Source organism: Cryptomeria japonica, chromosome 5, assembly GCF_030272615.1.
Source record: "Cryptomeria japonica chromosome 5, Sugi_1.0, whole genome shotgun sequence".
Taxonomy (NCBI): domain Eukaryota; kingdom Viridiplantae; phylum Streptophyta; class Pinopsida; order Cupressales; family Cupressaceae; genus Cryptomeria; species Cryptomeria japonica.
The window spans coordinates 714,846,850-714,860,498 of record NC_081409.1 but is presented as its reverse complement, the minus strand read 5'-3'; the positions used below and the strand labels follow the sequence as shown (position 1 = coordinate 714,860,498).

Here is a 13,649-nt window from a genome sequence, read left to right as displayed (position 1 = left end):
GCTCATAGGACACCATATGTTCCCTAACGACACTGTATGGTGTCCTAATGGGTCATAGAACACCATATGACCCCTAATGACACTGTATGATGTCCTAAGGGGTCATATTGTGTCCTAAGGGGTCCCAGGACACCATATGACCCCTAAAGACACAAAATGATGCCTAACGATACCTAAGGGGTCATATGGTGTTCTAAAGGGCATAAGACACCATATGAGCCCTTAGCACACCATACAACCCCTAATGACACCATATGGTATCCTAAGGGGTCATAGAACACCATATGACCCCTTAGGACACCATACGATGCATAATGACACTATATGGTGTCCTAAGAGGTCATAGGACACCATATGACCCCTTAGGAGACCATACGACCCATAACAACAAAATATGGTGTCCTAAGGGACCATAGAACACCATATGACCCCTTAGAACACCATAGACCCATAACGGCACCATGTGGGGTCCTAAGGGGTCATAAGACACAATATGACCCCTAACGACATCATGTAGTGTCCTAAGGGGTCATATGATGCTATATGACCCCTTAGGACACAAAATAAACCCTAACGACACCTAAGGGGTCATATAGTTTCCTAAGGGGTCGTAGGACACCATATGACTCCTTAGCACACCATATGACCCCTAACGACACCATATGGTGTCCTAAGGGGTCATAAAACACCATATGACCCCTTAGGACACCATATGACACAAAAAAACAAAAAATAGTGTCCTAAGGGGTCATATGGTGTCCTAAGGGGTCACATGACACCATATGACCCCTTAGGACACCATATGATCCATAACAACACCATATGGTGTCCTAAGGGGTCATAGAACACCATATGACCCATAACGATACCATATGGTGCCTTAAGGGATCATAAGACACCATATGACCCCTTAGAACACAATGTGACCCCTGACAATATCATATAGTGTCCTACAGGGTCATAGGACATCATATGACCCCTTATGACACAATATGACCCCTAACGTCATATAGTTTCCTAGGGGGTCGTATGGTGTCTTAAGGGGTTATAGAACACCATATGACCCCTTAGGACACCATGAGACCCATAACAACACCATATGATGTCCTGAGGGGTCAGATGGTGTCCTAAAGGGTCATGGGACACATATTACCTCTTAGGACATAGTATGACCCCTAACAAAACCTAATGGATCATATGGTGTCTAAGGGGTCATACGATGTCATGTCACCCTTTAAGACACAATATGACCCCTTAACACACCATACAACCCCCAACGACACCATATGGTGTCCTATGGGATCATATGGTGTCTAAGGGGTCATACGATATCATGTCACCCTTTAGGACACAATATGACCCCTTAGCACACCATAAAACCCCCAATGCCACCATATGGTCCTAAGGTGTCATAGGACACCATATGACCCCTAACAATACATAAGGGGTCATATGGTGTCCTAAGGGGTCATAGGATACCATATGACCCCTAACGACACCATATGGTGTCCTAAAGGCTCATAGAACACCATATTACCCCTTAGGACACCATAAGAACCATAACAACATCATATGGTGCCCTAAGGTGTCATATGGTGTCCTAAAGGTTCGTGAGACACCATATGACCCTTTAGGACATAATATAACCCCTAACAACACCTGAGGGGTCATATGGTGTCCTAATCAGTCATATGATGTCCTATGACCCTTTAAGATACAATATGACCTCTTAGCACACCATATAACCCCTAACGATGTCATATGGTATCCTAAGGGGTTATAAGATTCCATATGGTATCCTAAGGTGTTATAGGATACCATATGACTCGTTAGGACATAATATGACCCCTAACAACACCTAAGGGGTCATAGGACACCATATGAACCCTTAGGACACAATATGACCCCTAACAACACCTAATGGGTCATATAGTGTCCTAAGTGGTCATATGACATCAACCTAATGGGTCATATAGTGTCCTAAGTGGTCATATGACATCATATGACCCCTTAAGACACAATATGACCCCTTAGCACACCATACAAGCCCTAACAACACCATATGGTGTCCTAAGGGGTCGTAGGACACCATATGACCTCAAACAACACCTAAGGGATCATGTGTTGTCCTAAGGGGTCATAGGACACCATATGACCCTTTAGGACACCATATAGTGTCCTAAGGGGTTATAGGAGACCATATGACCCCTAACGACACCTTAGGGGTCATATGGTGTCCACAGTAGTCATATGATATCTTATGACCCCTTAGCACACCATACAAACCCTAACGACACAATATGTTGACCTAAGGGGTCATAGGATACCATATGACCCATTAGGACACCATACGACCCATAACAACACCATATAGTGTTTTAAGGAGTCATATGGTGTACTAAGAGGTCATAGGACACCATATGACCCTTTAAGACACAATACGACTCCTTAACACACCATGTGACCCCTAACAATATCATATAGTGTCCTAAGGGTTCATAGGACACCGTATGACTCATTAGGACACATTATGACCCCTAACAACACCGAAGGGGTCATATGGTAAATTTAGAGGTGAGGATGGGTATGACAAAGAAATGGCATTTGGGAAAGAGATAATTAGAGAGAGTTGGGGGTAATTAGGGGTTGGGAGAAGAGGGGGATGGGAAAGTATCAACAAAGGGAGAGAGAGAAAGATGAGGAGAGAGGTTCAAAGAGAGAGGTCTAGAGAGAAGGTAATTAGGGGAAGGGGAGGGGGGAAAGAGAGGGAGGTAGTATCAACAAAGGAAGAGGGGGGAGAGATGGGGAGAGAGCCCTCCGATTACCCTCTCTCTAGTCCATCTCTTTGTTAATACTTCCCTCTTCCCCTCTGCTCCCCCTAATTTTCTTCTCTCTATCACTCTCTTCACCTCTCTCCACATCTCTCCCTCTCTCCTTTTGTTGATACTTACTCTTCTCCCTCTCTTCTTATCCGATAATTACACCCAACTCTCTCTCACATTATTTCTTTCCCTCAATAACCCTCGATCACCTCTCTCCTCCTATGCGTTTATAGATACTTCCCTCTCCCCCTCTCCCCACCCCCTAATTACTCTCTATGTCTCTCTTCACCTCTTTCCCCATTTCTCTTCTCTCTTTGTTGATACTTTCCCCTCTCCTCCTACCCCCTAATAATCTCAAACTCTCCCTCTCATTCTCTCTTCACCCCAATCATCCATGCCTCTCTCTCTTTGCCTTCCACCTAATTACCTCTATCTCTCTCTCTCACACACTCTCTCTTCCCCACAATTAATCTCTCCTTGTCACCTCCCCCCCTCTCCTTTTTTTGATACTTCCCTACGCCTCTCCTTGTCTCCTCTGAATTTTGTTGCTAGAGATGAGAAGGAAATGCAGAGAAACTAGTCTAGATCTTAGGGAAGAGAGAGTGATATAGAGGAAAAAATTATGAAGAGGTAGAAATATAAGCACCTTGTAGAGCTTGAGAGAATGAATGAGGTATTCAATGATAGTTAGAGATATAGGTCTAGAGAGAGATGTATAAATATGGACAAAGGAGAGGGAGGAAGAAACAAACAGGTGGAGTGATAGGTTTAGGAGAGAGAGAGGTGGAGAAAGGAACAAACATAGATAACATGGTTTATCAAAATTTATCAAACTCAATAAAATTCATAAATTTTCTATTATTAATTACTTATTTAGAAAATAAATGATTGTTACAAAAATTCATGCAATGGGGAAATCATATGAAAAAGTCATGAGTTTTTTATGTTTTAAAAATGAAGGATGAATTTAAATGAATTATAATTATTTTTTAAAACAAATAATTTAAAATATACCTATTTCATATCATAGAGCTCTTAATTATCTTTCCAACGCCTGTAAAAAATCAAAATATTGATATAAACACAAAAGTTATGCCCAATTTACTAAAAAAAATAAATTATTTTTTCAAAAACGGATATCCGATTTTAAAAAATATTTTTTTCCCTCCACCTTTTCGTTCGGGTTTTCTTTGTGATTTGTCTTGGAGTGACAAGCCTGGAAAGTCAACTGAAAAAACGTTTTTTTCAGTATTCCTTGATTTTCCAGACTTTATACTGGTGGTTGATGGCTTTTTTTATAGCCAAAATTGATAAAATGAAAATGGTTTTTTAAGGACGTTCTAAGGTTTCCAACAATATAAGGCTTGTCTTATTTTGACTTTAATAAATAATTATTATTTATTTTCTAATTGAATTCTGACAAAAGTCCTGATTGATAAACTGATTGAAAAACACTCATAACTTTCAAACCATATAGCATTTTTTGAATCTGAAACATGCGTCACATCCTATGCTTTGTCTACTATAGGTAAAAATTTTAAAAAATTTAAATTTCATAAGTTTTTGACTGAGTTAATGTGGTCAGACGTAGGAGTTTCTGAATTTCTGAAAAGTTGTAGTAAAAAATTCATAAATAATTATTTACTTTATAAAAAATTATAAATTTTTTTGTGTCACATCTAGACATAAGTCTAATAATTATATTATAAATCTTATAAAAAAATATCATGATTTGATTGTGATTAGGGTGGTCATACACCTACTTCTTATCTTTTTCCTGAAACTTTAGTACCACTGCATTGAAATTTGAAATTTTCATCAAATAGGACTTTTTTTTTCAAAAAACAACTAGTAGCTTAGAAACTACATTCAATTTTCTATAGATTCTCTTCTTACATGTTTTAGAAATAATGTTCATAACTTATTCAATTTTTCATGTCAAGTTGCATAACTCTGATTTTCTGAAATTTCATTGCCACTTAAGGGCCTATTTTGGCACACCATGATCATGCACATACTCGTGTAGGAGACAAGTTCGGTAGCTATAGATATAAAATTAGGTAGAGTGGATAGAGATGATTAGATCTAGATTTTATAGGCACGAAAAGTGGAGGACAAGGTCACCCTGTACTTCTTTGTCCAATGAATTTCTTGTGAAACTTTTGGGGTAGATTTTGAGTAGCATCCTAGTTTTAGAACAATTAATTTCATTTGCTTCTGACATTCTGAGGACAAGGTCACTCAAAGCTCCATTGTCTTCCTTTTCTAGGCTCAGATTCTAGGATAGGGTTTATTAAGCTTCCTCATTCTAGATCTATGTTTATAGTTTCATATCAAATCTTGGACTGCTTGTTTATGCTAATTCTTCGCAAATTTCCATCTTTAGCCCTAGATCTAGCATTCAATTTTCATATTTTTGGTATCTAATTCAACCCCCAAAATAAAGAGTAGAATCTAATTAGAATTGAACCCTTTTCATGCAATTGAGTTTGAATCTATTGGTCTCACTCCTCTCCCCAATGTACTGTTTGAGAAATAGGTCTAGTTTGCATGCCTGTACTTATAAATGCTTATTTGCCTTCATTACAATCTTGGTGAACCTGACATAGTGCTTGCATGAATTTTAATTTTTATTCCAGATCTAATTAATATGATTTTAGTTAATTCACATTTGCACTTATTTTTTAAATATATCATTTATGCACTTAAATTATATAAATTTAGAGGTTCAATTCACAAACACCCTAATTTATTTTGATAAAATTGATTTTTGGGTTACTTAATTTATGATTTGTATGCTTAGATTTGATTGTTAAGTAATATTATTTTCAGATTTGAAGCATTTCTTATTCAAATTCATCATTTATCTAGTTTCTTTTGGTTGTTAATGAATCATTTTATTGTGGAATTTCATTGTTTAATCATATCCTCTACTTGCATAACCATTTTTATAAGAGGAATTGTGAGTACAAATCCATTTCATTAGTGTTTTCTACTTTATGTATGAGTTTCACTACCCTTTCATCTACATGAAATTTCCTGATGAGAAGAAGTTATAGACTTATGACTTCCCAAAGTTTAAAAACTAAGGGGTGTGGGGTGTGAGCCTAGGTTTAATAACCTATTCCATGAGACCTTGGGTGAATCCTATATTCCTACATTGTAAGACATGCCTAACATTATGGAGAACCATTGTTCATAGCACTTCGCATGATGAGGATGAATCCTTATCTCAAGTAACTATTAAAAAATTAGGGAAGCTTGAACATGTGTTGGATATGCTTCAACAATCGATGGGTCAAGAACACCTAAATAGTGAGGCAATATTGTTGATTGAAGGCTTGAGGAGGATGATTCAAAGTGGTGAAATTGGTGTGGAAGTGTTACATGGCATTTCTCATATTATTGACTTTAACATTATGCCAATGAAATTTGTGTTGAAGCTATTGGATTTTCCAATCCTACAATTCAAGTTTTGCATTCCATTCCTATGTCTACATGTTTGCCTAATGTATCTATATATACATATTCCACCATGGTTACATCTACATAACATGTTAATCATATACATGTTAGTAATAGGATAAATCCTATTAATCAATACTCTTACATACCTCCTTCCAGTAGCCTTCAATTGTGTCACAACCATCTCCTATATCCACCTACCATAATGTTCCACATTCATATTCTCAGTCTCCACCCATGTATCCTAATGTTTGTCCTACATCACAAACCAACATGTCCAATTCCAATTCGTCCACCAAGGCCACTATAAACAATCTAACTCAAAGTGTATCATCCTTAAAATAAAAATTGACTTCTTTAACCCAATCCAAATTCAATATTCCTACATGTGATGCATGTATCCCACTCTCCAATGATATTTTTTGTGTTATTGCTCACGAATATATGAAATTATCCCCATTTAGAGTTATACAATAAAAAAAGTGACCCCTACACTCATGTGAAAATATTTCAAATGTTGTCTAGGGACTTCTCTCATGGTCATAAAATTATAGCAAAACTATTTAATCATACCTTTAGAGATGAGGCTTTGCAATGTTGTTGTTCCTTGCCTCCTTGATCAATACATTCTTTTCAATAATTAGCTCATGCATTTGTCCAACAATTTCAAAACAATATTGGTTGTTAAATTAGTTTAACTTATTTGATGCATTCTAAGCAAGGAGTTACATTGTCAAACATTTTTGAAAGTTGAAAATAAAAGTTTCAAATTCAATTTTGAAGGCCTTGGAGGCTTCAAAACAGCCTTAAAGTGTTCATAACTGATGTAGTGGGTTATAGATTGATAGAGCATGTCATGATGTTTATGATGCTTCAAATGATTCACTAATCAAACACTTTGTTTAGAAGTTATGGCTTTCAAAAGTTGGGTCCCTTGAAATAGGAAATATAAAAACTCATTGGACATAGAAATGAGCAATAAAAGGGAGCTACACATATTGGTGTGTGTTTTAACACATCACAAGGCATCTAAGATTGGAGATAATTTAGGCACCACTTGTTGGGTAGTTTTAGCTCATGGTTTTGTAATACCATTCGGTGATTTCATGTATTGTATCTCCTATATATTAGGTGCATGAGATGGAGGTTGTATGTAAGAGTCTTATAGCTATTGAGTTACCTTTGGATTTGTGGTTGGTGATAGTCCTATGAGAGGCTTGCTCTGCAAGCATATTGTATTCTATTATTTATTTATAAATATTATATTGGGTAGCTTTTGGAGCATGGGGTTTTTCTCCTATAAGGGTTTTCTCCATGTAAATCACTATGTTGTGGTATGCATGCTATTCATGTTTATTTATATTAAGTTTTTGTAATTGTTGTAAGATCGAAAAAGTTTTTACATTACCCTCTTCTCAATATTAGTGAAGGAAGTTGTTTTGTGACTTTAACATTTTTACATAGTATCCAAATATGATTTTTGAAGCATAGGGAGGAATGAGTAATCACTAATCAAAATCTAAATGAACTAAGAGGCTATTTTTTTTTAATTAGCTAGGAAATGACTATTAGAAACTTAGTAGGTTGGGCGAATGATAGTTAAGAATTAGCAGAAGTCCATCTAATATTTTTTTATCACAAAATAAAGCTTATATGATCATAAAATAATGAAATGTTAGAATTATTGCACCAAAAATTGTATACTCATGCTAATGTTAAAAAATTAATGAATGAAAAAATTATTTTCAATAAACATATTATATATTAAAACATTAGAAATACACCACCAAAAACATAAGTTCATAGAACACTTGAAAAAATATATCTTTATAATAGAAAATATGGATATCATATCCTAAAACTTATTATGAAAATGAAAACTAATGTGTGGAGAATTTATAGGTTCAAAATTGTTTAATGTATGCAATATTTTACCATAGTATTTTCTACAACTTAAGTCGAGTTGTGTCACTAAGTGACAAAAATATGCTAAAACATAGAAATAGAAATGTGAAAGAAATAACATTTAAGGTATATGTAAACTATTCAAGTGAGGAATCCATATTCCTATGTTATTAGCTGATAGACTATATATGGTGGGAAAATCCTCATTGAATTCCATAATTCTCACAACTGAAAATTTTCCCGTTTGTTTGTAAATATTCGATACTAAAAAAAGGAGTTTGCAACATATGAACTGATACTATTGAGAAGTCTACCACTAAAAGCATATAGAGGAATGGTGTAGAAAAACACTCATCTGTATAAGGTTTTGATACAACTTCTCTTGTTTGCACCGCTTCTTTCAAAGCTCTTGAAAAATTCTCATTTTTCCATCTCACTCAATAATATTGATTTTTGTTAATCATGCCAATACATTTCTTATGGTGTGCTTCTCTATTTTTGTTGTAATAATTGGAATATGTATCTTTAAATATATTTTCATAAAAAGATAAAAATATTTATATTATAAAATAATTTTCAAGATAAGAAATACATATAATAGTATATAATTTTTTCCACAAACATTTGCATATAAAAAAATATTATAATTTTATAATTTAAAAAAATAACTGATTAAAAAATTAAATATTAAATATTAATTAATTAAATATGAAGAATAAGAAAATATTTGATTGATGATGATTGAAATATATATAACTTCCTTATCTCACATATGAAATTATGAGTTCCGAATCAAGAAGAATAGTAGAATAATTACGAAAACAATATAATAATAATATATAAAATTTCATATATCTTTTCATAATAATAAGGAAATAATATAATAATACATAATAAGAAAAATAGTCTAAATTATATAAAAATTTATATATCTTTGCATAATAATATAATAATATAATTCAAATTAATAAAATGATACTATATAATGATATATAGATTTATTGTGCTGCATGACTACCACTAGCATATATATCTCAAATTTTAATTTAATCCATATAAAATATGCCCAGAGATATCCTTCTGAAGGCACCTATTTTTAATCAATCTTATATCCTAAAGTCAAATAGACACCTTGAGAAGGATGTCTCTTGGCATATTTTATATGGATTAAATTAAAATTTAAGATATATATGCAATTATATAACTTTCTTATCTCACATTTGAAATTATGAGTTCTAAATCAAGAAGAATAGTAGAATAATAAGGAAAATAAAAATCTTTAAAATTTTTAAGTTGCTATAAAAATTTCTTAACATCTTGTTGTTTAAAATAACTATTAAATAACTTTCAATTATTTTACAATGGTTTTTGTTCACCTTCATACTATTTGAAATGTCTTATTATGTTTTAAAATAAATATCAATACGGATTTTTAATTTTCTTAATATAAACTTGATTGAAAATTGATTAAAAAAAATATTTTGTGATAAAAATTGATTAGAAAATATATAAAATTATTTGACTACAATATGTAAATTACCATCCTTGATGAGTTGGATTACAATCCTCAATATAATGAACAATAATGTGCAATTGAAAAAATGTACAAAAATTTTTAAAAACATTGAAAAAATTAAATCAATTTAAAAGTTTACATTTATAGGTTAAAGCTATTTACTTTCTCAATTAGTTTCAATTGACACTTTAAATATTATAAACATAAGAGATATAATGATATCGAGAGTTCAAATATTATAAAATAAGAGATATAATGATTTTAATAATGTTAATAATATTATTATTATCAATGTATTCATATTTTTTACTTTTGCCATAACCTTAGCATTTTAATGAAGTTTTTAAAAAAAAATTGATTTATAATATTTAATGATATGCTTGTATGATAATATAACTTTAGAAAAAATGTTACTAATAACAACATTGCTTCAAGCTATGTTATAGAGGTTTTAAAGGGATGAACTATTATTTTCTAAGTGTTTTTTCAATGCTTTGATATATAAACAATTTTATTGAGTTTATTATATTAGTTGTATGTTATGGCAGCAATCATAACCTAAAAATATATTGATATTTTATGATATCATTAAAATGAGATTGAACTATTTTACAAGAAGTCTATACATTTCTAGCACAAAAAATGGAGGAGAATAAGAGAAAGAAAAGGATGCAAATGCATGAGGTAATTTGAAAGATGTTTGGCCACCAGGAAATATGAGGGAATGGTTTATAATCAATCTAGTTCTTATTAATGTGAGGGAATAATAGCCCTAGAATTGCACTCCAACCTTTGTCAATTGTCTTTTTCCCAAATCAAATCATAGATCATATTATGCATATTTGACTTTACATGCAAATTTATTAGCTGATACACTACACATTGTGGACATTGCCCACTAAAATTTGGTATTCTCACTTTAGAGGAATTCCAAGGTTCCTCCTATTCTTTGTTCTCCTAGTCAGACCAATCCAAATACACCAAAGATGCATTCATTGTGAATTTATTAAAGTAGTGGTTATACAAAGAGAAAAGGAAATTGACAAAATTCATTTTTGTTTACTATTTGAAACAATATCAATACTGAGCTTGGTTTTAGTTCATTTGATTTAAAACGAATTAAGCAATGCAAGGGTTTTTTAAAAATTCTCTCAAACTCTCTCAATTTTTTATGATTGATTTAGTCACAATTTGTATAAAATTGTGGCGTTTATTTACTATCAGCATAACTATTGCACCTCCTTTTGGTCTGATTTTATTAAAAAGATGTGTCAGTAAAATAAAACCTACAACACAATTGTATTGATAAATCAAAAATTATATATGAGAAATAAAATTAGTTTAGATAATGAAATTTACTAGAGAAAATATTAAATGACAATCTCAAAGTTATGAGTAGAATATCATAGCTTGACAGAATAAACTAATATGTAGATGTTTAAGAAATATAGTTAATATGAAATACAATACTTTATTCAAGCTATAGCTTAACCTATCATTAGAAATCATGAGAACTAGTCGAAAACATGAATCGCATATACTAGAATGCTCTATTTCTAGTTGGTTCATATGATGCTCTATTGAATAACAAGCACCAATACACTTTGTTGTTAGGCGATTCATGCATGAATAACATGCTTTTCCTCCAATTAATCAAAATAATTTTTGTCATGTCTAAGCATTCTATATGTTCTTTGGGCAACTAGGCACTAATGATAAGAAATCATAGCAAAAGTGCAATAGATCTAATGACACATGCCCTTTTAAAATGATTGTATAAGAGATGATGCAATTATTCTAAAGAGATTAGATAGAAATGAATGTGCTGACATAAAATAATTGAGAGCAATATATTTCATCAAAATAAAGAAATTAAAAAAAAATTGTCTCAAAAAAATCATATGTTGTGCTTTCCAAGAATATAAGTATTGCAAATCGAAAAGAAAAAAATAATAATGATTACAAAGAAAAATAGATGTGTTACTACCAAAGATAAAATTTAATTTAAAAGAAGTTAATTAAAAATTTATGTTATATCTGATTTTGTTTAATCTATGAAATTATTTTCTTAAATTATAATTTAAAATTTAAAATATTATTACAACAATATATTTAATGTGATAATAATCATCAATTAACATACATTAAGATTAATATATTTAGAGAGCTTCCTAATGTATTAATTATTTATATGAATAAGATTTTGAGAGTTTAATTATTAGATCTGATACATGCTACAATATCGCAGTGCATACCTGTTAAATATGGATCAAATCTGTAATATGGCAAACATTAAACAACTTTTACATAAATTTGACATTAAAAACATTCCCGAAACAAGAAACAAAACCAGCATCACTTTACTCATTACTTTTAATGAGTCATTTAATATACCTGTCGAGAGTGAATTAATGTGGATGTCTTTAGGGTAAGTGATAATGACATAGTTGGTGTCCAAAAACATTGGCATTAGTACTATTTGACATTTGATAATGATTTTTGATTGATTTATTATTTTAAATGTGCGCAGTCCGACGTTAGAGAAATAGCTGGAGGTCGAGTTCTGAAGGAGTTCAAGAATTGCACGGAGACTTCAGTCGAAATAAAGAAATGTTACTTTACTGATGTCAACCCTAGCGGTGCAATTTTGCGATTCCTTGTACCAGATACGAATTGTGAGATTGAATTATCATTCCTTGGTCATACTTACACCACCCACTGTTCTACTGATGATAATTCAGGACATATACTGATGTGGTCAAAAGATTCAGAAGTGTTTAATGACTTCAAATTCTCTAACGATGAGGCTATACATTTCAACTTCAAAGTACGCAATTCAGATCCAGTGTTAAGACTGGAACTCAAAATGGGATGGATAGTAGAAGCCCTAAATTGGAAGGTCTCCATGGAGTTGCTCAAGTTATTTTGGTTAGAAGTCGCTACGAACTTATTTGAGATATATAGCACAATCAGTTGATATCTGATTTCTGATTTCGCAAGTGTAAACACCGATGCATAGTTATATACCAGAGATGCTCAACAACGGACTCAACAACCTTCCTACATATAAGCAAACAGTTTGACAGCAAACTAGTATAGATTGACAGCGAACTGGAGCTGGAGAACAGTCTACAGTTCTTTATTCACTCTACTCAAACTCTTTTGACACATGAGCAAAACATGTATAATGCAATTTGACTTATTCTAACACTCCACTTCAAGGAATAACTGAATTTTGATGAATTCCTATCGTATCCTTATACACTACAAACTTTATCTTGCTCAATGGCTTAGTGAATGAATTTTGATGAATTCTTCTCATATTCTTATACACTACAAAATTTATCTTGCTCGATGGCTTAGTGAATGCATCAGACATGTTATCATTTGTCTTACAATATTCAGCGTCTCACAAAATGATGTTGAGTTTCAATTTGTTCTGATTTTGAATGATAAACTAGATTGTTTGCAAGCTTGATTGTTCTTTGATTGTCACACTTGATTGGAGTTGATCCTTCTTGTTTTTATACCATATCCCCAAGAATTCACCATACCAAATTGCTTCACAAGTAGCACTGCACAATGCTTTGTACTCAACTTCAGTAGATGACAAGAAAATTGTTGGTTGCTTCTTGTTAGACCCTAAGAAATAACACTTGATTCTATGTTGAATATTGTTGGTTGCTTCTTGTTAGACCCTAAGAATTAACACTTGATTCTATGTTGAATGCATAACCAATTGTTCCTTTACAATCATCTGGATCACCTGCCCAATCTGAATCTAAATAATCTATCAACTCAACACTCAAATGATTAATATATTCAATCCCAAAATTTTATGGTACCTTATAGATATCATATGACTTTCTTTTCTACTTTCCAATGACACAGCTTAAACACCACACATTAAGATTTAACCACTTAGTATGTCATGTCATGGA

At 32.4% G+C, this 13,649-nt stretch overlaps 1 protein-coding gene across 1 annotated transcript in view; it reads left to right on the top strand.

Annotated features, from left to right (window-relative positions):
- Positions 1-12,988, top strand: part of LOC131065399 (disease resistance protein RUN1) — a 73,936-nt gene extending 60,948 nt beyond the window's left edge. The window contains exon 6 of the mRNA XM_059221660.1: positions 12,239-12,988. Coding sequence (XP_059077643.1) covers positions 12,239-12,685 — 447 coding nt within the window. The 3' untranslated portion in view covers positions 12,686-12,988. The remainder of the gene's footprint in view (positions 1-12,238) is intronic.
- Positions 12,989-13,649: the final 661 nt, after the last annotated feature.